The 25,356-nt window shown below is 44.6% G+C and overlaps 1 protein-coding gene across 7 annotated transcripts in view; it reads left to right on the forward strand.

Moving 5' to 3' along the window:
* The window catches only part of lama5 (laminin, alpha 5), a 120,210-nt gene that overhangs the window by 60,379 nt on the left and 34,475 nt on the right, over nt 1-25,356 (forward strand). For 5 of the 7 annotated variants that reach the window (XR_004899078.1, XM_036008448.1, XM_036008447.1 and 2 more), the window contains exons 9-35: nt 886-976; nt 1,837-1,971; nt 2,452-2,511; nt 5,484-5,624; nt 7,012-7,149; nt 7,767-7,901; nt 8,463-8,597; nt 9,142-9,279; nt 10,249-10,301; nt 11,223-11,322; nt 11,442-11,494; nt 11,896-12,001; nt 12,122-12,221; nt 12,558-12,714; nt 14,733-14,871; nt 16,553-16,695; nt 17,769-17,872; nt 18,937-19,090; nt 19,210-19,373; nt 19,985-20,093; nt 20,242-20,339; nt 20,575-20,773; nt 21,005-21,131; nt 21,248-21,387; nt 22,219-22,334; nt 22,648-22,859; nt 23,243-23,444. Coding sequence is in view for 6 of the 7 variants with exons in the window: in XM_036008448.1 (XP_035864341.1) it covers nt 886-976; nt 1,837-1,971; nt 2,452-2,511; nt 5,484-5,624; nt 7,012-7,149; nt 7,767-7,901; nt 8,463-8,597; nt 9,142-9,279; nt 10,249-10,301; nt 11,223-11,322; nt 11,442-11,494; nt 11,896-12,001; nt 12,122-12,221; nt 12,558-12,714; nt 14,733-14,871; nt 16,553-16,695; nt 17,769-17,872; nt 18,937-19,090; nt 19,210-19,373; nt 19,985-20,093; nt 20,242-20,339; nt 20,575-20,773; nt 21,005-21,131; nt 21,248-21,387; nt 22,219-22,334; nt 22,648-22,859; nt 23,243-23,444 (3,449 nt within the window). In the remaining variant the exon portion in view is untranslated. Of the gene's footprint in view, nt 1-885; nt 977-1,836; nt 1,972-2,451; nt 2,512-5,483; nt 5,625-7,011; nt 7,150-7,766; nt 7,902-8,462; nt 8,598-9,141; nt 9,280-10,248; nt 10,302-11,222; nt 11,323-11,441; nt 11,495-11,895; nt 12,002-12,121; nt 12,222-12,557; nt 12,715-14,732; nt 14,872-16,160; nt 16,291-16,552; nt 16,696-17,768; nt 17,873-18,936; nt 19,091-19,209; nt 19,374-19,984; nt 20,094-20,241; nt 20,340-20,574; nt 20,774-21,004; nt 21,132-21,247; nt 21,388-22,218; nt 22,335-22,647; nt 22,860-23,242; nt 23,445-25,356 lie in introns of all 7 variants that reach the window. The other 2 variants (XM_036008449.1, XM_036008451.1) reach the window with 2 other exon arrangements.

Raw genomic sequence — 25,356 nt, forward strand, 5'->3', positions numbered from 1 at the left:
AAAGATTTGGAGCCAGATTCCTTAAGTTGTAATGTTTTGAATATTTAGTCGATTAGTCGACTAATCGGTCGTTTTTGGTCTTAGTCCACTAAGGTTTCTTGGTTTGATTTGTCATATTTTATGCTTTTTTTTCATTCTGAATGACTTATTTCCAAGGAAGTTAGGAGCACATCTCTGGTAAACACAAGATTTAAGATTAGATTAGATTCAACTTTATTGTCATTGTGCAGTGTACAAGTACAAAGACAGTGAAATGCAGTTTGCGTCCAACCAGAAGTGCAAAAGTGCAATGTAATATACAAAGTATAGACAGGTGGTGCATAGACAGGACAATAAATATATTGCAGTGTTATAAGAGCAGAATAAATATGGCTAATTAACATGAACAATGTATAAACAACATGTACAGATATGTGCAATGTAGTAGCAGTGACATTATACTAGTAGTAAGAGTAATATAGATATATGCAGTGTATTAACAGAATAAATATGGATATACTGAATGAACCATATAGACAGATATATACAGTATGTACAGCTATGTGCAGTGTAGTAACATTATTAAATTGTATATCATTAAAGTGATGCTTTTGTATGATATTTTGTGGAGAAACTCAGTTTTACAAATCTGTCGATTAAATCAACTAATCAAAAATCATATGAGTGAGAATATATTCAGAGGAAGACAGCCCCAGTTTTTACTTGACCTGACTACAAAAGACTCCTTTACATTTTTATTTTTTGAAACGTGAGTTGCCTGTTACTTTTCATTTGGTCTCCTCTTTGTGTTCTCTTCATGCTGCTGGCATGTTTTGGTCAGGTCGTCCTTTGTAATCCCAACGGGACTCTCCTGGTTAAGTTCTAATGCAAAGTGTTCCCTTTCAGCATCACACCACTGGAGCCAACTGTGAGCGCTGCATCCCCACCTACTACAGGTCACCTGACCACGCCATCGACTCCCCATTGGCCTGCTCTCGTGAGTAGGCCCCTAACAATTATTACACAATTGTGTAATTGGCTTTTCTTTTGTTACGTAATCACTGTAAAGCGGTCTTAAAGGACAATTCCGGCGCAAAATGAACTCAGGGGTTAATAACATATGTCTACTGAGTCGACGGTTCTCTGGGACATGTTTTAATGCTAATCAAATGTGTCTCTAGCTTGAAACAAGCTAGCGCAAACCGGTAATAGCTTCTAACGCTAGCTTTGCTATGCTACCGTGGAAGTGTGGTGCTATTTTGAGCCTTGTTAGTGGTGTAGAAATAGCGATTTACCCTCTGCCCCGAAGGCTAACGTTATAAGCTATCACTGGTTTGCGCTAGCTTGTTTAAAGCTAGAGACACATTCGATTAGCATGAAAACATATCCCAGAGAACGGTCGACTCGGTACACATGTTACTAACACATTGTTCATTTTGCGCTGGAATTGTCCTTTAAAGCATACGACTGTATGTAATTATATAAGTGATTATTGGTCGGACTGTTGAGCTGAAGCTATGCTAGTTGTTGACACTGGAGCCTAAACGTGTTCATAGCAACACATATGACAAGGTGGGGATACAGTTAGAGAAAATGTCTGCCGTTGTTTACTTCATAGACTGTGAATTTGTGTTATTTTATTATCTGGGTCACATGACAGGGATATATAACCAAAAGATGTCTCCTGGAATTCGTTCAAAACTTTAATTGTACGGCAACATTTGGAATTGTTACAGCTCTACAAGTGAGTGACAGCTGTCCGTCAAATAGCATCATCTAATGGACATAAAAACATTCAAATGCAAATATGATGTATACATCCATCATCACACGTATGTCTCATCCTCGTCTCTGCAGGCTGCGACTGTCAGTCGGAGTTTACGGACGGTACCTGCGAGGATCTGACCGGCCGTTGTTTCTGCAAACCAAACTACGCCGGAGAGGACTGCAGATCCTGCGCCAGCGGCTTGGAGAACTTCCCCGACTGCTACCGTGAGTCCCAGAGACACAAACAAACACCTCATACACCCACTGTCTGAGTAAATAACCAGGACCAAGGGATCTCCATGCATTCCTGCAGTCAATCCTTTTTGGACCCAGCGTTCTTTGGTTTAGTGCCACGTGTGATCGGGAATACGAGAAACCTGGGTATCGAAGGAAGTGGGAAGAAAAGGGAATGAATGATGAATTTTTCAATTAAGGGTACTGGTATTGTCATTTTTTAAAAACGATTACCAGCCCTACCAAAAGAAAACAAGGAAGCAGATATACAGTATATATATAGCAATATATTATTATATATATATATATATATATACGTATATATATAAGATATATAAGATTTGAATAAAAAAATGCATAGAAAAAATTGAATTTTTTATTTTTATTTTATTTTTTTATTTCTCTGGTTTCTAATCTCTCTCTCTCTCTCTCTCTCTCTCTCTCCCCCCCCTCTCTCTCTCCGTCCATCAGCCACCCCCACCTATCCCTCCAACAACAACGGCGAAGCTAAACCGGCAGGAGAGATCATCAGTAAGACTCTGAATTCGATCTTTCTTTTCTGCTCTACTGTCCTAGAATGAATGCTATTTATGAACGATTATTAGTGGTAAATAAACAGGGTGTCTGCAGGTCCTTCAAATGTCTTTGGACGTGCAGGAGCCTTATACTGTCTAGTATAACTTTATACTTGCACTTACCTGTTGGCACAATGTAGATTAACCTCACTCTAATAACCATATTCCCATATAAAACCTACCTACCTCTGCACAGGACCTTTATACTTTTAAATTCCGGTTTGTCAAAAAATCAAATCCATTCATGTTACGCCGTCACCACTGTTACGTTAGCGCGTCCTGCGAGAGTGCGAGCGAGGAAGAAGGAGACGGTAGAAACGATGTCAGCTACACCAGAGCGCGATCGATTTCGCAAACGCTGGACTACAAAGACTTTATTGCTGAGTTTGCGGGGCAAGAAGTGACTTTCACTTGATCCAGCGTGGTAAATGGGACGCTATATAAAGATATAGATAGAGAATATAAAGTGACATGCCGCAAGTCAGACGGCCTGTTATTCTGACTAACTGGTCCGTTATCTCTCCTAACAACCACATACAAATACAATTAAAGCTGCAAGCAGCGATGAACCGGCCCTCGCCTTCTTAGTCGGGGATACTGGCAGACGCAACATCACATGTAGACCACACATTCTAAGTTTCATGTAAATCGGAATAACTTTTGCCAAGATACAACCGTTCATGTTTTAACAGCCACCTACAGGAAGTTATTCCTCCATAACTTGCGCATTGTTTTAGCTATCAAAATTCTTTTGATAGCTTTTAGTCACGAGGGTCCACCGAATCTATATCCAAGTTTTCGTGCAGATTGGACTCACGGCCCAGGAGGAGTTAGACAAAGTAGGTTTCCCATATATTGCGATGTGGCTAATTAATAAAAAACATTCTAACAGCGCCGTCTAATGGCCGATTCACTCTAAATTTGGCATGGATGCTCAAGCCCCTATACAGAACAACTGTGTCATGTTTGGTGTCAATCGGAATACATCTTGGTAAGATACGCAACTTCGTGTTCTGACAGCCCCCTACAGGAAGTTGGTCCTCTGTAACTTGTGCATTGTGTTAGCTTTCAAAATTCTTTTGATAACTTTTTGTCATGAGGTTCTACCGAGTCTCCGTGTACATTTTTGTGCAGATGGGACTCACGCTCTAGGAGGAGTTAAAAAAAGTAGGTTTCGCTCAAAGCGAATTTGCTAATTTATTAAAACAATGAAAACAGCGCCATCTAAAGGCCGATTGACACCATATTTGGCACACAGCCTCATTGGCACATGAGGAACAACTGTTCTAAGTTTTGTGTCCATTGGAATAGCCGTTGGCAAGATACAACCGTTCCTGTTTCGACACCCACCTACAGGAAGTTGGTCCTCTGTAACTTGCGCATTGTGTTAGCTATCAATATTCTTTTGATAACTATTTGTCACGAGGGACCTCCGAGTCTATATGCCAGTTTTCGTGCCGATCGGACTCACGCCCCAGGAGTAGTTAGACAGAGTAGGCTTCCCATATATCAATATTTTGCTGATTAATTAAAAAAAATTAAAACAGCGCCATCTAATGGCTGATTGACGCCAAGTTTGGCACAGATGCTAAACCGGCCATGACGAACAACATTGTCAAGTTTCGGGGCAATCGGAATAATTGTTGCCAAGATAACGCAACTTCCTGTTTATACAGGAAGTTGTTTATACAGGAAGTTGCTGTAACTTGCGCATTTTTTCAACTATCAAAATTCTCTGGATAACTTTTCGTCATGAGGGTCAACAGATACTGCCTGCAAAGATCCAAGAAGATTGAAATCACAGCCTGGGACGAGTTCGAAAGAATGTAAAACACATGAAAAATGAATAATTAAAAAGGGCCGCCTTCCGGTTGGGCGGAGCTAATGAAGGTAAATGGGAAATATGTCCGCAATGATTACAGCAATATGGGTATTAAAACTGGTGAAGATCGGAGCAACTATGTCCAAGTTAAGGCCTTCCAGGCATTAGGGGGCGCTATGGAGCTCACTTACAGGTTTGGACCAAATGGCTGTACAGTCTCACAAAGCTCCCAGGTGTTTATGTGGGCGCCAATTTTTGTGAGTTTTCGTATATATTGAGGCCGTCAAAAATGTGCCCAAGTGCTAAAACCAATTAGGGGGCGCTATAGAGCAACCATACCACTCCCAAGCCTAAATGTGAATTCAGATGAAAGAGTTTACTATTGTGCACATGGCTGCAAAATCTTGAGAGTTTTCGTGCATCCTAAAGTCGTCAAACAAGTGTTCGTAAAATGAAGATTTTTACATGAAAACCAATATTTCGGAAATTATAGAATTTTGTAATTTTTTCTAAAAATAGCATCATGGACTTGAAGATGAGACCTATGTTCCCTCAAAAGTTGGTATATTAACTTATTACTTTTGTCCAATTTAAGGCGCACGTTAGGGGGCGCTATGGAGCCCCCTGGCAACGCCCGAGCCCAATCACTACAGAACTTTGCAATTTTCACCAGTTGTGACGTGTGCACATTTTTGTGAGTTTTCGTGCATGCTAACCCCCTCAAAAACGCGACGAGGAATTGGTAAAAATAATAATCTTATGAAAAACAATAGGTTCCTTCGCGCTTTCAGTGGGGCCTTGCACTTTCGTGCTCGGGCCCTAACTATCTCTGTGGCATAGGAGAACATGCACGCACGCACACACACACACACACACACACACACACACACACACACTCCTCTCAGCTGCTCAGCTGTTGATTTTTTGGCTGTAAGTCAGATGTCATAGATGCATGTCAGTGTGTGCTGCTCGTATCAGCCTGCTGTGTAAATACAATTCCTTCTCTCATCATAGAGAGTTGCATTGCTTTTATTTAATCACCTGTTCTCTCTTATCAAAAGTGAAATAACTTTGTTGACAGATGTTTGTACTGTGTGTGTGTGCAGACTGTGAGTGCAGCGCGGCCGGGACTGTGGATAACTCGTGCAGGCTGGATCCCCGGACTCGGACCTGCATCTGTAAACCAGGGTTCACCGGCGACCACTGCGACACCTGCGCTCCAGGTTTCTACGGACTCAACTGTCAGGGTGAGAGGCGGATACGTGGATAGACACATATATTTGGGCTGCAACTTACTATCATTTTTAATATTGATTAATCTGTCCAATGTCTTTCTTGATTAAGTCTTCAATCGAGGGGTTTCAAACTCAACTTCACTAAGGGCCACGCTGGAAAATGAGAATCACATCAAGGGCCAGACATGTAGAGTTTATTGACAAAACTCTCTGCTTCTGGGGGAATTTCTCAGTCTCAGAGTCCTCAAATCTGCCAAATTCTGCTTTGAATGTCACATAATTGCAGTTTAAAGTACACTTTCCTTTGTTTTTTGGTTTGGCGCACAACTAAGCGGGCCAAAATCTATTGGGAACCTAAATTTATATAAGGGCCTGGTCTAAATCTGCAAGGGGCCGGATTTTGGCACGCGGGCCTTCAGTATAACACATGTGGTTTACATACAAGTTAAAAAAAGACATCAAACAAGTACAACGACTGTAAAGTGCAAGTAGTATTGAGTTCTAAAAAATGGCCCTGGACAAGAAGAAAATATGATGGTGAAGTGATGATTTTGGGACAGAAGCTGCGGCCGTGCGTCGCTGCAGCAACTCCTAACAAAAAGAGAAAACAATATTTTGGTTTATTAACTTTATATTGCATAATCCTGAGCTAAAAAAAAAGGACGAAACTTCAGATGGGGATCTTATCTTTGCCTCTCAAAGTCATCTGGTCAAAATCGCGTTCACAGCTGGGTTTAATGGGTCGGGCCCGTTTGTTCAGCACACACACGCACACACACACACGCACACACGCACACACACACACAGACACACACGCACACACGCACACACACACACAGACACACACACACACACACACGCACACACGCACACACACGCACACACACACACACACGCACACACGCACACACACACACAGACACACACGCACACACGCACACACACACACACAGACACACACACACACACACACACGCACACACGCACACACACGCACACACACACACGCACACACGCACACACACACACAGACACACACACACACACACACACACACACACACACACACACACACACACACACAATACTAATACACAAACAAAGGAATTCCAGACACTTTATTTATCAGCTTGTTTATTTATCCTGTGTTAGTTTACCACCCAGGAGCAGTCACACACACACACACACACACTCCTGAATAAACAGCATTCCACTAAGCTGTGTTAGTCCGTGTAAATAGAGTTACAGCTTTCCTTCAGTCAGTGAAGCTGGTAAACACACACAGTCATTTTTAAATACATAATAAAAAAACAAGTGTTATTTATGTGTGTGTGTGTGTGTGTGTGTGTGTGTGTGTGTGTGTGTGTGTGCATGTGTGTGCGTGTGTGTGTGTGTGCAGGCTGTCAGTGTTCAGGTCCCGGCTGTCTGGACGGGTCATGTGACTTGGTGACGGGTCACAGCGTGTGCCGGAGTGGTTTCCAAGGTTACCAGTGTGACCAGTGTGCACCGGGCTACTTCAACTACCCGCTGTGCCAACGTGAGTCAAGACAATATGTTTACCATGTTTATGAAAAAATGGGAATGGATGGACATACATTCAGCATTTACGTGTGTGTGTGTGTGTGTGTGTGTGTGTGTGTGTGTACGTCGGTCATTCACTGTCACTCAGGTTGAGGCATGTTTGTATGTATTGGGCAGCAAGATAAGCCCTTCTCTCTCTCCCTCAATATCTCTCTCTACCTCTCTCTCTCCCCCTCTCTCTCTCTCTCTCTGTCTCTCTGTCTCTCTCTCTCTCTCTCTGTCTCTCTCTCTCTCTCTCTCTCTCTCTCTCTGTCTCTCTGTCTCTCTCTCTCTCTCTCTCCCTCTCTCTCTCTCTCTCTCTCTCTCTCTCTCTCTCTCTCTCTCTGTCTCTCTCTCTCTCTCTGTCTCTCTCTCTCTCTCTCTCTCTCTCTGTCTCTCTCTCTCTCTCGCTCCCTCTCTCTCTCTGTCTCTCTCTCTCTCTCTTTGTCTCTCTGTCTCTCTCTCTTTCTGTCTCTCTCTCTCTCTCGCTCCCTCTCTCTCTCTGTCTCTCTCTCTCTCTCTCTCTTTGTCTCTCTGTCTCTCTCTCTTTCTGTCTCTGTCCCTGTCTCTCTGTCTCTCTCTCTGTCTCTCCAGTGTGTGGCTGCAGTACCGTCGGCTCTTTGCCCGAAGGCTGCGACGCGTCTGGCAGATGTCTGTGTAAACCAGAGTTTCAGGGTCCTCGATGTGAACAGTGCCGATCTGGATTCCACTCCTACCCTAACTGTCAAGGTACGCGCACACACACACACACACACACACACACACACACACACACACACACACACACACACACGAAAACCAGAAGAGAAAGTGATTAAATGCACCTGTTGCTGCTGTAATGAAAACAGAGAATATGATATCCCGTTGGACTCAACACATGGAAACGCTTAACGTTACGCACCTTCTTATGAAGTGTTATATTGCCTCGTTACGTCTACGACGCATTATTTGGGTTCCACCTTTTCAGTGTGAAAGCATAAATCTAACAGGAGAAATGGACAAAATGTTAAAAGCTACAATAATACAGTTATAAGGGAAGGATGGAAGATGAGTAACATATGAGACAGGGTAACCTGGCAAAATAATTTAGATTAAATTGGAGAGAAGCACATTCAGTCCATGCTCTGTGTTCTCATCGACGCATCTCATTAAATGCACAATACACATTACAAAAGAATGTGTATGGTGTCAAAATGACTCTTTATATTATCATAATTTGATCCTCCAGGTCCAATCAAATTCAAAATCTTTTTTTCCTGTAACAAGATGCCTCACCTCTTCTTTTCCCAGTGTGCACCTGTGATCCTCGCACCTCGTTGGACACCAGCTGCACCGCGTCAGGCCACTGCCACTGCCAGCCCAATTACAGCGGAGCGGCGTGTGACCAGTGCTCTCCTGGTTACTATGGTTACCCAAGCTGCACGCGTGAGTCACCGAACGCCTTGAACCCCTGCCTGGTTTCTGCTCAGTCAGTATCAAGCAAAGGAAGTTATTTCACCCGTGGACACAATAATAGGAACACCTCATATGATTTTTGGAAGCTGGTGTATGATGCCAACCGGCTAAATAAATCAGAAACAGAAAATGGTTTATTGCCACATAATAAATAATAAGTTACACTTACAGTATGTGGGATTTGCCTCGGTGAATGGTGCATACATAACCAACAATAATATGAAGTGAACAATAAGTACAGAAACAAATATATACAGACAAAATAACTGGGTTGATTTGCAGTGCAGAATGTGCAAATAATATATAGTATCGATCAATGTCAATATCAATCAACCAACCATGTATAGGGTTGAGTGCCAACAGCTAATAATTGAAATAACCCAAAAAATACAATATTCATGTTGGCAATTAAACAAAGAAACCACCATTATGTAAAACAAATGACAATTAGACGATAATGTAATAATTGTTACAGGCCTGTAACTAACTGGAGTTGGTGATGTGTTTGTTCCAGCCTGTCAGTGCTCTGCACAGGGCTCCCGCTACACCAGCTGTGACCAGGGGACGGGCCAGTGTGTGTGTCTGCCCAACGTGCTGGGGCTGAGGTGTGACAGCTGTGCTCACGGCACCTACGGCTTCCCCAACTGCCAAGGTAATAATAACACACACACACACACACACACAAACAGGCAAATTCTCTTGTCTGCTTAACATAAAGGAAGTGAGGTGTGACAGCTGCAGTAAACGTGACCCTCGCTTTGCCAGACCCTTCGCCAAAGCGCCCTTAACGTTAGCTAGCTACACAATCGTATGTGTATTGTTTTGATTACAATGTGCAGAATTACTTTACGTTGCCTGTTTATGTCTATTTATTTCTATTTCTCACCGTTAATCACCGGCGTCTGTACAGCGTCAACAGGGGTCGCCATTGTTGTTTATGTGTGTGTAACTGGGAGTACAACGATCTGGTACGAGTTCACGAGTAGTAAGTTACGGGTTTGACTGCCGTTCCAGGGCACTTTCACGGGTAGAAGGTTGTGAAAAACGCGAGTTATGGGTTGCCTGGAACGCAGCATTGTTTTCGATGTAACTGGCAGCAATGGTCAGCCATTTTGCCCCACAGTTGTTGACGCCCTTGCAAGTTCTTCTTCACCAAGTGGGAGATATCTCTGCTGTTTTATGATATCTGAAGTCCCTCATATCTCCAATTCAGAATTACAACTAGGAGGCTGACGGAAATGCTTCTTCTGACACAGCTGCTGGTATTTGTGGTGTAAAAGAAGTGCTGTGGCTAGAGCATGCTTGTAAAAACAGTGTGAGGTGTTGCTGTCTGACAGAACAAACTATTATCATGGAGCAAAGCTCCTAATTGGTGTTTATATGTGTGTACAGCTGACTCGTATTGTCGTTTACATGCAAAGGGAATGGAAGCAGGCGATAGCAACGAGTATATCTGAAATTATGACCAGCCAATGACAGGCCAGGTAACTTATAAAGTGATAATGGATAATTTTCTGCAATACACTTCCAGTGGCTGTATGTTGACACTCAACAGATTGTCCAACACTCCAAGTCTACCCATAGTATCAATAATATTTCTTTCTTTCTTTGTCATTCACAGCTGGTACCTGCCACCCGGCCGGCTCTGTTCAGTATGTGGTGCAACCACCAGTGGTGAGTTCATGTGTTCATGTGCAAATTATATTTAACCCTCATGTTGTCTTCCCGTCGTCCGTGCAACTTGTTGCCAGGGCTGTAGTACTCTGTTGTCTCGGACTCGTCTTGGACTCATTGGTATTTGGACTCGGACCTGTCTTGGACTCGGCCATTGGACTCGCCAAATATTCTAGTCGGTCTAGACCGAGTCCAGCACTATATGCTTTTGTTCTAAAGTAACGTCCTCCTTCAAAACAAAACCATTGATGAAGTTCAGAAAACAGGTATTAGTTTAATTCAAAATCCATCTAGAACGGGCCTCGTGATTGGTCGCCTGCTACACACCTGGCTGGGTCATATACCTCAATCGTCAGGTGTCAATCCTTTTTATTTTGGCCACAGACACAATGTCAGAGAGCACTTTGTACTATGAATTCTTCAGGTAGTAAGTTCAAGAATGGGATAATATAATTATATTTTAAGTATATAATGTGGCCTGATTTGATCCTATAGTGTGTTATTCTGCACTTGCTTTTTGATTATTACATAATAATAAAGCAAAATGATCATCTTAAAGTAGAAGATATACTGTCTCTCTTGTCACATACATTATAAACAGGTAAGTGAGTGGTCTTTAGGGGATTCTTTTTTCTGTCTCGGTATTGACTGTGTCTCATTTGGACTCGGTCTCGACTAGTCCTGGTCTTGACTCGGTCTCGACTAGTCCTGGTCTTATCTTAGTCCTGGGGAAAGAGTACATGTGTTGTGGTTAATTCATGGCATGAGAGCAGGTGTTTTTTTCTGTAACTGCTGCACATACACACAATGGGACGGTGGATATTTGGGAATATTTACCATAATATCCATCATACCGGCAGAAGAAACAGACACAGAAACAGATTGGTTGGTTTATTTTACGGTTAATTTTCTCGTCTTTAGGGCCAATGTGAGTGCCGTGGCCACGTGGAGGGCCCGGCCTGCGACACATGCAAAGCTCTGTACTGGAACCTGTCCCCTGACACTCCTGATGGATGCACCAGTAAGAGATACTACCAGCACACACACCACCTCACACACATGCACATGCTTCACTAGTTTGAATGCGGTCAATGACGATCGTAAATGAACTCTGAAGTGTGTGTCTTCTTTCTCCTGCAGACTGTGAGTGTAACGTCGCAGGAACTGTCAGCGGCGTTGCAGAGTGTGCACAGGTGAGCAAGTCAAACTGCACTTCTTCAGTCTACATTTAAACATTCATACTGATGAATATGATGGATTTAGCATGGGGATATTTGCACCTGAAGGAGCTCACACGCAGGAGTCGATATTTTGTAGTTGATATAACATTGGTGGATTTGTGAAGTTGTGTCCTTTTCTGTGTGCTTAAAAAGGGGACTGAGTACCCAGCCCTCCTCACATGAGGGCCCAAAAATATGCTAGAATGAATAGCTGTGGATGCGGGGAGGGGCCCATAGAAAATGCCTTTCTACAGGGCCCAGAATTTTGTGCCCCTGAAACCAATAAAAAACAAAATAAGAAATACAATAAAGATCTGTCTCCCTGCTCCCTGTTGTCATTCTAATTCTATCAATGTCTGTCTCGTTTCGGACAGGAAAGTGGTCAGTGTCACTGTAAGCCCAACGCCTGCAGCGGGACCTGCTCCACCTGTAAGGACGGCTACTACAACCTGCAAGAGCACAACTACTTTGGCTGCCAGGGTGAGTGCTCCTCAGCACGGTTCAATAGCACTTTTTCATTGTTGGTTTCCCCTTTCAAGCAAAAGCTTAAGTGGAGTGATGCTGCCATCTTGTCTTCACATTTGGGCGTGGTGTTTTCAGGTTGCCAGTGTGACATGGGGGGTTCAGCGGGTCAGTCCTGTGGAGAGAGGAACGGCCGCTGTCGCTGCAGACCCAACGTGGAGGGACCCCAGTGCAACCTGTGAGTTTGACAACAGTTTTAAAGGACAGCAAGTGCAGTTTAGAAATCCCTCTCCCTGCCAGTGTGTTTCAAAATAAAATACATTGTGTTCAATGGGAAAAAATATTTTTTCAAAATAATACATTTGAAAGCTGTAATTGCACTACCGCAATACCATTAAACCATGATATTTTTGCTGAAGGTTATCATACTGTGAATCCAGGTTTTTGTTGGTCAATGGTGCGATCACTTCCCGCTGCCTCAAGATAGCAATACGCCCAGAATGCACCTGAACACACCTCCGACATCAATAAAGACATTTTAATCCAGCTTGTTTCTACATTTCTGTGTCTGCAGACCTCGTCCAGATCATTACTTCCCAGACCTCCATCATCTGAAGTTTGAGATCGAGGAGGGCAGCGTGCTGGATGGCCGGCCGGTGCGGTTCGGCTACAACCCGCTGGAGTTCCCGGACTTCAGCTGGAGAGGTTACGCTCAGATGTCCCCCATCCAAGTAGGAACACACTCTTCACCTTTTGACCTTTAGCATGGCTCCACACATACACTAACGATTTGGTCGGATATTACAATATCTTTCACCGATGGATTCAAAAAATCTGCAAATGCAAATGAGAAACTGCATTCGGCTCGAAAGAAACTGGTTTATTAACAGTAAACATTAGTCAACAACAGTAGAATAGTTCTGGAGCTACTAATTGTTGGCATTGACTCTGAGGACCCCCTAAGTGTCCCGGACCCCCAGTAAAATGTCCAAAATGTATTTTTTTGTATGTGCTTTTCCTATAAATGACAATGTGTATTATGCATTACATATTTTGGAAACTGTGGCCCACCATGTGTGCTCCTCCTGCATGAACCAGACAGCTTGCTCCAGGGCTGAGTGTTGGGTGGACATTTAAAGGAATATTTCTCTTTGGTAGAATTACCTCTCAGTACATATAACTCCATTTTTATATTATTTAACGTTACCATACTCCTCTGTGGGTGCAGTAGTTGACAGAACGTATATGAAAGGACAAATCTGACGCAAAATGAACCTAGGGGTTAATAACGTATGTGTACCGAGTCGACCGTTCTCTGGGATATGTTTTCATGCTAATCGAATGTGACCAGCAAACCGCTAATTAGCTTGTAACGCTAGTCATGCTAAATCTCTATTTCTACACCACTAACAAGGCTCAAAATAGCACCACACGTCCACGGTAGCATAATGAGGGTCCCTACATGTAAACCCAAGCATTGAGAACTTTGTAAGTGTACAGACAGTTTATTAAAAATATAGTTTACAGGCAGGCGCCATCTTGGGAAAACAGTCACGACCAGTCGAACCCTAACCCTTGTAGTTAGTCACCCATATATTTTAATAAACAGATATAATTCATGCATTTCCATGTAATTACATTTCACAAACGTAATTCCTATCGACCCACTGGGAAACCACGGACCATGGGAGATTTTAAGTGACAGTTCAGCTCACGTTGCATGGCGTTCAACTGTTTTCCCAAGATGGCACCTGCCTGTATACGTGAACGCTACTGTCTTTATAAACTCAGTCTTTTTAATAAACTGTCTGCACACTTACAAAGTTCTCAATGCTTGGGTTTACATGTAGGGACCCTCATTATGCTACCGTGGAAGTGTGGTGATATTTTGAACCTTGTTAGTGGTGTAGAAATAGTGATTTACCCTCTGCCCCGAAAGCTAGCGCTATAAGCTAATCAGCGGTTTGCGGTAGCTTGCTTCAAGCTAGAGACACATTCGATTAGCAGGAAAACATATCCCAGAGAACGGTTGACTCGGTACATATATGTTATTAACCCCTAGGTTCATTTTGCGCCGGATTTGTCCTTTAAACCTGTATTCCTCATGTGGATACGGTTCTGAAAATGCCTGTTTGCTAATTCTACAAAGAAGCTGTCAAAGCAGTAAGTGAGTCTTCGGTTAGCTACTTGTGAGCTCTATGGATGTTTGTGCTGAAACGTGGGACGCCAAAGAGAAATACGTTGGGTTGAGTTTTGGGGTCAAAGTGTTTGCTTCTTAGTGGTGAAGGTGATGGTATTAAAGTCTTGCTTTTGGCTTGGTTTCACCTTTTGTGTTGGTGTTTCCCACATTCTCCTCCCTCCCTCCCTCATGTGTTCCCTCTTATCCCCCTTTACTCTCCTCTTCTTATCATGCGTCTCTGTCCTTCTTTTTCCTCATAAATCCTCCAAACCGTAATATCTCCCACTTCACTTTGTCTCCCCATCGTCCCTTCCTCTACTCCCTTGCCCTGTCTTCCCCTCTTCCTCCTTGTCTTTCCCTTTTCCACTCTGTTCATTTCATTCTTTCCTTTTACTTCCCCTGTCGTCTTGTCACTCTCCCACCCCCTTCCTCCCTTCCTCTCCACCTATCCTGTCTTTTCCCCGCTTCCTCTCCCCTCCTATCTTCCCCTGTACCTCCCCCTTCTCTCCATCGTCTCCCCCTCTTTTCTCTCTCTGCCTGCCCCCCTTCCCTCGCTGGGCCTTTCAACAGTCCAAAGTGTTGGTGTCGGTGTCGGTCAGCTCTCCAGACCTCTTCCACGTGGTGCTACGCTACGCCAACAGGGGGGGGTCGGACATGCGGGGCAGGGTGTCGGTCATAGAGGACGCCTGGAACTACTACTGTGGTAACTGTACGTTCTGGATGGGAACAGGTTACATTTACACCGCTGCGTTTTGGTTAATAAGCAAATATCTTCTGCTACTTTCCCCCCTCTCATTCCCCCTGCTCTGGCGTTTCCCCCTCTCATTCCCCTTGCTCTGGCGTTTCCCCCTCTAATTCCCCCTTCTCTGGCGTATCCCCCTCTCATTCCCCCTGCTCTGGCGTTTCCCCCTCTCATTCCCCCTTCTCTGACGTTTCCACCTCTCATTCCCCCTGCTCTGGCGTTTCCGAACTCCTAAACCTGCCCAGTATACCAGAATGTTGATGAGATATTTTGGTTTGGGCGTGTTAGTTTAAACGGAGATAAGTTCTTCTACTGGAGCTAAAACCACTTGTGTGCACGGAGTTCACTTTTGGCTCCAAACTCTCGTTAAAAAACCAAAACCAAGCCATGTAAATGTTGCCTCAACTTCTCCTTCAGTCTTTCCTCATTCCCTCCATCCCTCACTCCAGAGGCAGGGCAGTAAATGCTGTGAAAGCTGCACCTCCTCCCCTCTTGTCTCTGTGCTCCGGATTTCCGTGCGTTGCTCAGGATTTCAGCTGTGTTCCACGTTCCAAGTCATAAATGCAATTCCTGCTAAATATCATCATGCAGTTGTTTCACACAGCAGTGGTTCCCAAAACCTTTTCACTTCAAGGACCCCTAAACTGACCCGAATCTGACCACAGACCCACCCATTGGATTAGATTTTGTCCCAGGGTCTCCCATCTGCTTTTAGATGTTTCTGTCAATTCTGTCATTGTGTTACTTATGGATGGAATTGTAGTGAAAATAAATGATTCCCTTTTTTGATAGGGGCCCCCCTGGAACCCCCTCAAGGACGCCTGGGGGGGTCCCGGACCCCACTTTGGGAACCACTGACTTACAGGACAATTTCAATTATGCAAAAGGGAATTCTCTTAGCATCCATGTTTCTCCAGAGGATTTTCTGAACCTGGACTTCCAAACTTCATTTGTATGACTTTGATTAGAACACGGTTGAATTCCTGGGTGGAAATCTGCTCTCTCCTTCTTTCTGTACTCCTGTCCTTCCTACCGTGTTCTTGTCAGGTGTCTGTCTGTCTGTCTGTCTGTCTGATGGACGGATGTGTGTGGTGGTTGGTAGTTTCAGAGCGGCTGTCGGTGGCGGCCTCTGCTGCTCCGTCTTCTCTCACGTTCAGGGCCACAGATCAGTGCAGAGTTCAGGGATTTAATCATATCTTCTACCCCCCCACCACCCCAACCCCCCCACTCTTCCCTCTGCCACCCGGTCCCTGTAGACTGCAGTGAAGCTTCAGGTTTATGTGAGCGAGGCAGACGTCTATCTGACTCGCTTCATCCTCAGATATGTAAACTCTGAGGGCGCCACCTCCAACGGTAAAATAACAGCCTATCAGGTGAACCGCAGAGGTAGGTCTCCACCAATCACGAGAAAGCATCAGTGCGAGTGTGTTTGAGTGTGTGTCAGAACAAAATAGCAGTGCTCGACATGCATGTGTGAGTGTCTTTCTGTCTGTGATTTGTTGAATGTAAATCTTAAATAAAACACAATTTATAGTTCTTGGTTCCTTATTATACAAACATTGCATTACAATTTTATTACATTTTAATGTAGTTTTCTGGGTGTGTGTGTGTGTGTGTGTGTGTGTGTGCGTGCGTGTGTGTGTTCCAGGTTCAGAACAGTCCAAACAGATCGTCTTTGCTCCTAGTGCGGAGCCGACCTTTGTCAACGTTCCCCAGAACAACTTTGTGGAGCCGTTTGTCCTGAACCCGGGAACCTGGACTGTGGTTATAGAGGCTGAGGGCATCCTACTGGTGAGACACACACACACACATATACACACACACACTTGCTTTTACACGTCTACAAACACAACTTACAAAATGTTAGAGGCTAAAGGGGTGTCAAACTCAACTTCACTAAGGGCCACACTGGAAAATAAGAATCACATCAAGGGCCAGAAATGTAGAGTTTATTGACATTTAATCGAAAAAGTCAAATATCTTGTATTACTGTATGACAGTGTCATAGGCGCCGATTTATGTTTTCCTCTGTGGGTGCTCATGGGCTCACGTCCTTTGAAAAAAAAGTAGTCAAAAAATGTTTGCATTTCAGAACCTTAGGAAATGGACAGCGGCCGACACGAACACACACGCCTATTGACTCGATAATAAAGCCATAAAGTAGGCTATCTTTCACCTCAAGACAACGCCACTTCTCACAAATACAGGTAGGATTGGAGATGAACATGTAACCGCGATCAGCTTCGTGGGGAATTAAGAATCAATTCCACCTGTCTAGTAGCCTAGGCACACTATGACACAGACGCTCCACTTAGCACCAACTGCAGTGTTTAATTTTAAATGAATGGAGCCTACTGGCAGTCTGGCACTGGGTGCTCAGTATTTTCTTTCTTATATTATCGGCGCCTATGGACAGTGTTATTGCATGTCTCATATAGTCTTCTCACTTACAGTTTGGTCGACATAAAGCCCCAAAAAAGTCAGAAAAAGTTGCTCAGCCATCATAGAAAAAAAGCGCCCACATTTTTTGGAAAAAGTAACGAAAACTTCGGCATACGTGGGAAAAACTGACAAAAACGTTGGAAAAACTGACAATAACGACGGAAAAAGTGACAAAAAGTAAATGGGCCAAAATTTATTTTGAACCTAAATTGATATGCGGGCCGGATTTGGCCCACGGGCCTCGAGTTTGACACGTGATCCAACAGGTGACGCATTTTCATGTTTTGTCGAGATAATGACCAGAATACATGTATTTAATCCACCAAAACACCCGCAAACATGTCCGCACAAGTTTCCAAAATGCTTGTATTTATTGTTCCCATAGCCAGTAACACTGTAGTCCTGCTCTGCTTTCCCTTCAGGATTACCTGGTGCTGCTGCCCAGCGCCTACTACGAAGCTCCCATCCTGCAGATCCGAGTCACTGAACCCTGCACCTACAGCTCTACGCATGACGCCAGCCACAAGTAAATATGCACATTGATTTTTCACTTAAGTCTATAAGTGAGAAAAAGATCACTGACTTACAGTATAGCTGACCAAGTCTTTCTGGTACCACTTTACAATGGACCTTTTTCACAGCAGACATGTTGACTTGTCATGGTAGGAAAAGCACAGCTGAAATTGATAACCTTAACGATGGCTCAGTTCCATCAAGTGTCCCAGTGAGATATTTCAGTGAGTCAGCATGAACAATACCAGGACCTCTCCTAAGTGGAATGCAGCCATCATTAATGGGTTTGAATACACCTGTGCTTTTCCTACTATGACATGTCAACACGTCTGCCGTGAGAAAGGTCTATAAGGTACACAAAAATGTAGGTAGTTACTGAGGAACAAATGAGGAACGAATGAGGAACGACTGATTAGTTAATAAGCTCCTGAATGACCGGGACTCAAGCACTAATGACTAGCTACTGACAAACAGACTGGGAGTTACTGTATTAATGAATCATTAGGTAATAGTAAGTTCATTAGAAGTTCATGAGGAGTTCATGAGGAACGAATGAGGAACGACTGGTTAGTTAATGGGAAGTTCCTGAATGACTGGGACTCAAGCACTAGTGAAGCATTGTGCGTACCTGCAAATGAAGTAAAGCATCATACTGAGTGGTTGATCATTAACGCATGATTATATAACGATAAAGATAGTTAAAGAAGAAATCTGGCCGATTTTTACCTGAAACTTGATCGATAGATATCGCCGAGTACTGTCGATGGGGAAAAAAAACGAGCAAAATCGGTGCTAGCAAACTGGAGTAGCTGCAGCTAATGGCCAGAGCTCCCAGTTAGCTAAAACTCCAGTTGTGGGGGCATGTTCTAAAGAGTGCCTTTGTGCCTCTTAACAGACACAAAATGCAATTAAAATGTCTGTGCAACATGAACAGGGCCCTTACGTGACAACAAGATGCATTCTCAACTCAGACATTGTGAAGAAACCGTTTAAATTCAAAGTTTGTACTACACCTACCTCTTTTTAAACGGCTATCTTTTAAATTGCCCGTCTGTTGCTCCCTCTGTGTCCGTCTAGCTGCCTGCAGTACAGATATCTGTCTCTGGACTCCTTCCCCTCGTTCTCCACCAATGACGCCAGCTGCCGTCATGACAACCACCTGCCGCGCCCCTGCCCCACGGAGAGGGTCACCCCGCGCCACCCGGACATGGCCGTCTGCAGTGGCAACGATGTAAGAGAGGGGAAAGGGTGACAGAAAATGTTTGGTGCAGTAGGGATGTCCCGATCGGATCGGGAAGGATCCGATTGGAGCCAAAAGTTTTAATGACTGTTTTCCTGTTTCTGCTGCAGATCAGCGTCGAGCTGCACAGGCGTCTGCCGTCCCCGGGTGATTACGTTCTGGTCGTAGAATACTCCAGCGAGGAAGAACTGCCACAAACTCTGTCTGTCGCTGTCAACATGCCGGGAGCACGATCCCACGAGCACCGCCTCAACCTGCTGCACTGCAAATACAGGTACGAGGAACACCTGGGCTGTTAACTGACTGACTTTCTTATATTTAAGGCTGTAGTGCATAGTTTCTGTCGCCGCAATGAGGAATTCTAAATAATGACAACATAACTGTCGACGCGTCCACATGGTACAAGCCTTCTGTGACCGCGCACGCAACAACTCCACCAACAACGCAGAAATGAAAAGGTTTTTTTTTTTGGGATATCCCAGTTTGTTATGGTATCTGCGACCTCACAACTTACATCGAAAGAAATAAAATACCTTATCATCTCTTTCTTAAACAGTCACTCCTCTTTACAAGCAATTTAAAAGCAAGAACTGCACAACCGAACTGCCAATTTCAGGCGTCATTTCACCCCCGTCATTTTCACATTAGACGGGAGGATATGATAAAGCCAAAGAACGGCTGAAAATAATCCCAGGGAAGACAATTGGAGATGAACTGTATAGAGGCGATGATGAGCAGCTGACAGGACGCTGTGTTTGTTCTGGCTTCAGTGGCTTTGGGTTACTCAGCTGCTTCACAGTTTAATGTTACCGTCTGTGCTTTATGAAATATGTCAACAGCTCTTAATCACTGTGTGTGTGTGTGTGTGTGTGTGTGTGTGTGTAGCTTCCTGTGTCGAGTCGTGGCCATCGATGAACAGAACCGAGTGGCCGTCTTCTCTCTCCCCGCCGACGCCGAGATCCAGCTGATCTCCGACCGCGCCAGCTTCTTCCTGGTGAGAGCAGCACTCATATATTGGAATCACACTAGCTGCGACGACAAATCAGGCCAGGGGCATTAAGTAGGGGGGCAATGGCCCCTTCCTACCCGCCCCTCCAATCTTGTGCATACTTCTGATTAAATCTGTGTTTCTTTGTCTTCAGCACAAAGTGTACCTTGTGCCTAGAGAGCAGTTCACCATGGAGTATGTGGAACCTAAAGTCCACTGCATCAGCACTCATGGACAGTTCTCACCCGACAGGTAAAGAAACATATTACCAGTGGTGGAATGTAACTGAGTACATGTACTCCAGTACTGTACTCCAGTCCAAATGTTGAGGTACTTGTACTTTACTTAAGTAGCGTTTCAATGCAGAACTTTTACTTGTAACAGAGTATTACACTGTGGTATTAGTACTCTTACTGAAGAAAAGGATCTGAATACTGCATATAATACAGTACCTATACTGGAACTCCTCCCACCTCTGTCTGTGTAGTACCTCCTGCGTCCCGTCCCGGTTCCAGACCCCGTCAGACTCGCTGGTCCTGAAGGAGGGCCAGAGCTCGTCCATGCTGGAACCCGTCCCAGCCCCTCCTCTGCCCCCCCAGCGGAGAGATGAGTCGGCCTGGACCGGAGGTGACAGGCCCCCCCTCGGAGCAGATAACAGCCAGCATGTCCGGCTAGATTCGCTGCAGGTACGGACGCAGCCTGACACACGTATTAATCAACACGAGGGACGTTGCTCTAAAGGCAACACGGTCAAGTTCAGATTCAGACCTAGGGCCTGAATGAGATGAATGATTGAAAATAGAGAAGTTCAAGGAAAGACGTCTGAATTACGGATACATCTGACATAAAAATCACCATCACCGACCTCATCTTTGTCTCTTTTCCATCTCTTCCTCCTACCTTCCACCATTACCCAGAATGCAGCGGTGTACTCGACCCGTGTCCATGCCCTGGGGCGTTACGTCTTCATCCTGCACTACCACCAGCCGCTCCACCCCAACTATCCTGTGCAGGTGTACATCAACGGGGGACGAATCTGGCAGGGTAAGTGCACGTACAGAGTGTTTATCACACTGAAAGTGAATACATAAGTAATATCAAATGCAGTTATATACCAGAATTAGATTGAGCCAGTTTCCATGTGTTTTCTTGTGCGTCAGGCCAGGCCAACGCCTCCTTCTGTCCCCACGCGTACGGCTGCCGTAACGTCCTGGTCTCCGAGAATCAGATAATTCTGGACGTGACGGACCACGAGCTCTTCCTCACAGTGCAGATACCTGCTGGCAGGACGCTGTGGCTGGTAAGCTTTCATTTCTCCTTTGTCTTTTACCAAAGTGAAGTCTATCTTCTCCTTTATATTTGTCTCTCTCTCTCTCTCTGGAGTCCCTTCGGTGTCCAACACACGAATCATGAATACCAGCTTTTGCCTTCTAAGAGGCGATTTAGAGTCCCTTCGTTTGGACACAACAGGCTCAAGAACTCTTTTACACATCAGTCTATCCTGCTGCTAAACCAAAATCTGTGTGCTGCCAATAACGATCTGGATCCCAGGATATCATGAAATGGTATCCATGGTTTCTTTGCCATGGCTGTTGATATGTCTTCATCTTTGTACTGTACGTGTAATTGTTGTCTAACCTCGTAAAAACATCCTACCCTCCTCCTCTCTTCAGGCTTACCACCACGTTCCGGCAGATTTGAAAACAGATTTAAAAGCCTGTTGAAGATAGAGGATCATGTCATATACAATTTCATCACTAGATAGGAGACGTTCTTACACAATGGAGCTTTAAAGTAGGCTACCACACAGGCGACGCTGTTTCTCAGCCTGAATACTAAAATGCTCTGCTTCTGGGGGAATTTCTGAGTCTCAAAGTGAGCAAATATGCCAAATTCTGCTTTGAGTGTCGCGTTATTGCAGTTTGTAAAGAGTTTGGGCTAGGAAGAAACTGCAGATAGTCTGTGGTAATCTAAATCAGGAAGAAACACAAGTTTGTGTTTATAATCTGAATTATTAGCAGAAAGGTATTTTCTAGTTGGGAGCTTTTTATCCTGGTCTGTCTGTTCTTGCCAACAAATAAAGGAGATTGTCTACCCCCCCCCCCCCCCCCTCCATGCTGTGTCTCTGCAGGATTATGTGCTGGTTGTGCCTGAGACCAGCTACAGCTCCAGCTACCTGAACGAGGAACCTCTGGATAAATCCTACGACTTCATCAGCAACTGTGGCCAAAACAGCTTCTACATCAAGTCAGTATCTCGGCAGTTTGCGTCAGAGCTCGGAACATGCCAGAATCTTTTCATATTACATTTTCTTAAGCAAAGAAAAGAAAAAACACCCAAAAACGTATTTGCACTTTGCACTCATCTGTAGAGAAGCTAATTGGGCGGTATCGGAGGCTTTTCCCATACTGGTATCTGTATCGTAAAACCTCTCTAGTAATTACAAAGTGAAGAATAACCACTATTGTTAAAGATAGTGAAAAGTGCAGTGTCCACGTCAGTTTGCTTGTGTGAAAGAATGACTCTCTCCTCTCTCCTCTCCCTCCCTTGCCCCCCCCAGTCCTTCCACCGCCTCTCCGTTCTGCCTCGGCTCGGCCGTGTCTCTGTCGGCCTTCTTCAACAACGGGGCGATGCCGTGCGCCTGCCACGAGGTCGGAGCCCAGAGCGACACCTGCGAGCCGTTCGGCGGCCAGTGCCACTGTCGGCCCAACGTCATCGGCCGAGACTGCTCCATGTGCGCCACGGGCTTCTGGGGATTCCCCAACTGCAGACGTGAGTGTCTGATTGGCTGACTGAATGGCCAATAACGCGTAGGAAACTGGAGTCTAATGTTGAAAAGCAACGCACACCAAGGGTTGCAGTGAGGGGCTGAGCACTGGACGTTGCACACTCGGCGATCAGCTAATCACCGTCACTCTCTCACTCTCTCTACCACACACTCCCCACACACACACACATGCCGGCCCTGCTATTCTCTTAAAGAGATCGACGCACTCACCAACGCACTACGCTACGGGCGGAAGCTCTGCGTGGAGCCTCCGCGGAACCATAAATCAGGCTTTCTCCTTGTAATGTAGGCCTACTTCCATTGATCCAGACTACTGAAGTAAACAACAGTCTGTAACTAACTGTATCCCTCCCCGTTTTTCCTCCAGCCTGTAACTGTGGTACGAGGTTATGCGAACCGGTGACCGGCGACTGTATCTGCCCTCCGAGGACTGTGCTCCCAGAATGCACCCAGTGTGAGCCCCAGACGTTTGGCTGCCACCCAGTGGTGGGGTGTGAGGTCTGCAACTGCTCCCGGCCGGGCGTCCTCTCCCCCGATGTCAACTGTGACACCCTCAGCGGACAGTGCAGGTACGACAAGACAAGATAGACAAGACAGATGAAATGATTCATTATGATTATTATTATTATTGCCTCAGGACAGTGTTTCTGGCTCCGGATCCAGCATTTTTTTTTTTTTTTGCAGCGATCAGAAGCACAACAACTTTTCCTCTCAAAAGAAGAGCCTCCCCACACTGACACCACTGTGTGATAGATTTGGGGGGGGGCAGCAAGTTCAGCTCTCAAATGTCAGGCCTCTGTTTGGAAATACCTAAAAAGGCAGTTAATTCTCGCCCGTTTTGTCTGGTGACAGGATCTTGGCTCTGACTCTCTCACTGGGTTGATTGCTGTGTGTTTGGCCAGCTGTGCTTGCCAACTCTTGTCTGTGCTCTGTGGAAGCTGTAGATTAGAAAGCGTTAGCTCCTTGGTTCTCAAACAGCACAGCAGCTGACTGTCCTTGACCTTATCTGCCTGCCTGCCTGCCTCTGTTATCCCTCCTTCAGTCTTCATATCATGATGATGGGCACCGTTGTCAGTGATCAGTCGGCAACTTTTATGTTCACAACCACTGGTGGACTCGGTGCCCCCAAGTTCGGGGAAAAAAAAGTGCCCTCTAGTGTGTTCTTAAATGGAGAAAACATTAGGTCGGTCCCTCGCTCTAGAGTGCCCTTAATGCAGAAAATGTGATGAAGAGCCCCCCCTTTAGGGCAGTGGTTTTCAAACATCTTTCATTAATGTACCCCTTTTGAAATGTGTTGTCATCTAAGTACCTCTTGACCACCACAAAAATGCCTAAAGCTATATAAAAAAGGCACAATACATGTGCTGACAAATGTTCTGATTTATAAACAGTATTGTTTTAAAAAGGCTAAAATGTTAACAATTACTAAATTAATTCAGTACAATAGTACGATAGATGCTGCTCTAGGGTCTCCTTAAAGATATAGTAAGTGATGCACGTGATGCGTGATAAGCATGTGAATGTGCTGGCGGCCAGTTATTGTGGATACGCGATCTGTGCTGCCTGCACGATCCGACATGCGCAAGATGTTAGCGTATACGCAGATGATAATCCTGTTTACGACACTGCACGATCTGTTCCTCTCAAAGGGGAGTGTGGAGGAAACTGAAGGTCTGCAGTGACAGAAAGACTCAGACTTCATTCCACATGGAACCAAAATGGTGTATGTCCATGTAACATGTAACAACTTTTTTATTATTTAGGATTAGCAACCACGTAAACACCTTGTAATGCATAGCTTAAGCTTTTTACATTGTAAACATCACAACATGTCACAAAAATAACAATGTCGCCAAGGCGTAGGACACGGACGTCGATATACGGTTTGGGATCAGTGACAGTAAGTACTTAATTTAAATATCTTTATAAAACAGACCCGCCGTGAACTGCAAAATGAATAACATAAAATGTAGCCTACAAAAATATGCCGCCTGGCCGTCAAGTGTTAACACATGCGTGATACAAATGGTGTAGGGAAACTGTCACGTTTTCTACTACATATTTATGCGCATATCGGATCATGCAGGCAGCACAAGAAAGTGAATATGTGTATTCCACAAAATGTTCCTTTTAGGCTAAACATCCCAGACCCTGAGTGACACCAACCAAAAGAGCATACAGTATTTCAGCTGTCTCTTTCACATTATTCCATACACGGAGAGCGTTATTTTCACGTATTGTAAGCAGATGACTACAGCCAAAAACCTGTAGCTATCTGCCTCATTCTCTGCCTGTCGCCCCTCTCGGTCTTTATCTCAATATCTCTCTCCATTTGTTTCTTCTTTCTTTCATGTATTTTTTGCCTTCCAAGCCATCTGCCAACTTTGTTTTTTTAATTTTCCCATCTTCTGTCACCACTTCGCTCTTTCCTCCCTTCAAATCTGTCTTCCAGTTGTTTTTTTTGCTTCGCTGCAAGCTTCA

The sequence above is a fragment of the Sander lucioperca genome, chromosome 12 (genome assembly GCF_008315115.2).
Source record: "Sander lucioperca isolate FBNREF2018 chromosome 12, SLUC_FBN_1.2, whole genome shotgun sequence".
Taxonomy (NCBI): Eukaryota; Metazoa; Chordata; class Actinopteri; order Perciformes; family Percidae; genus Sander; species Sander lucioperca.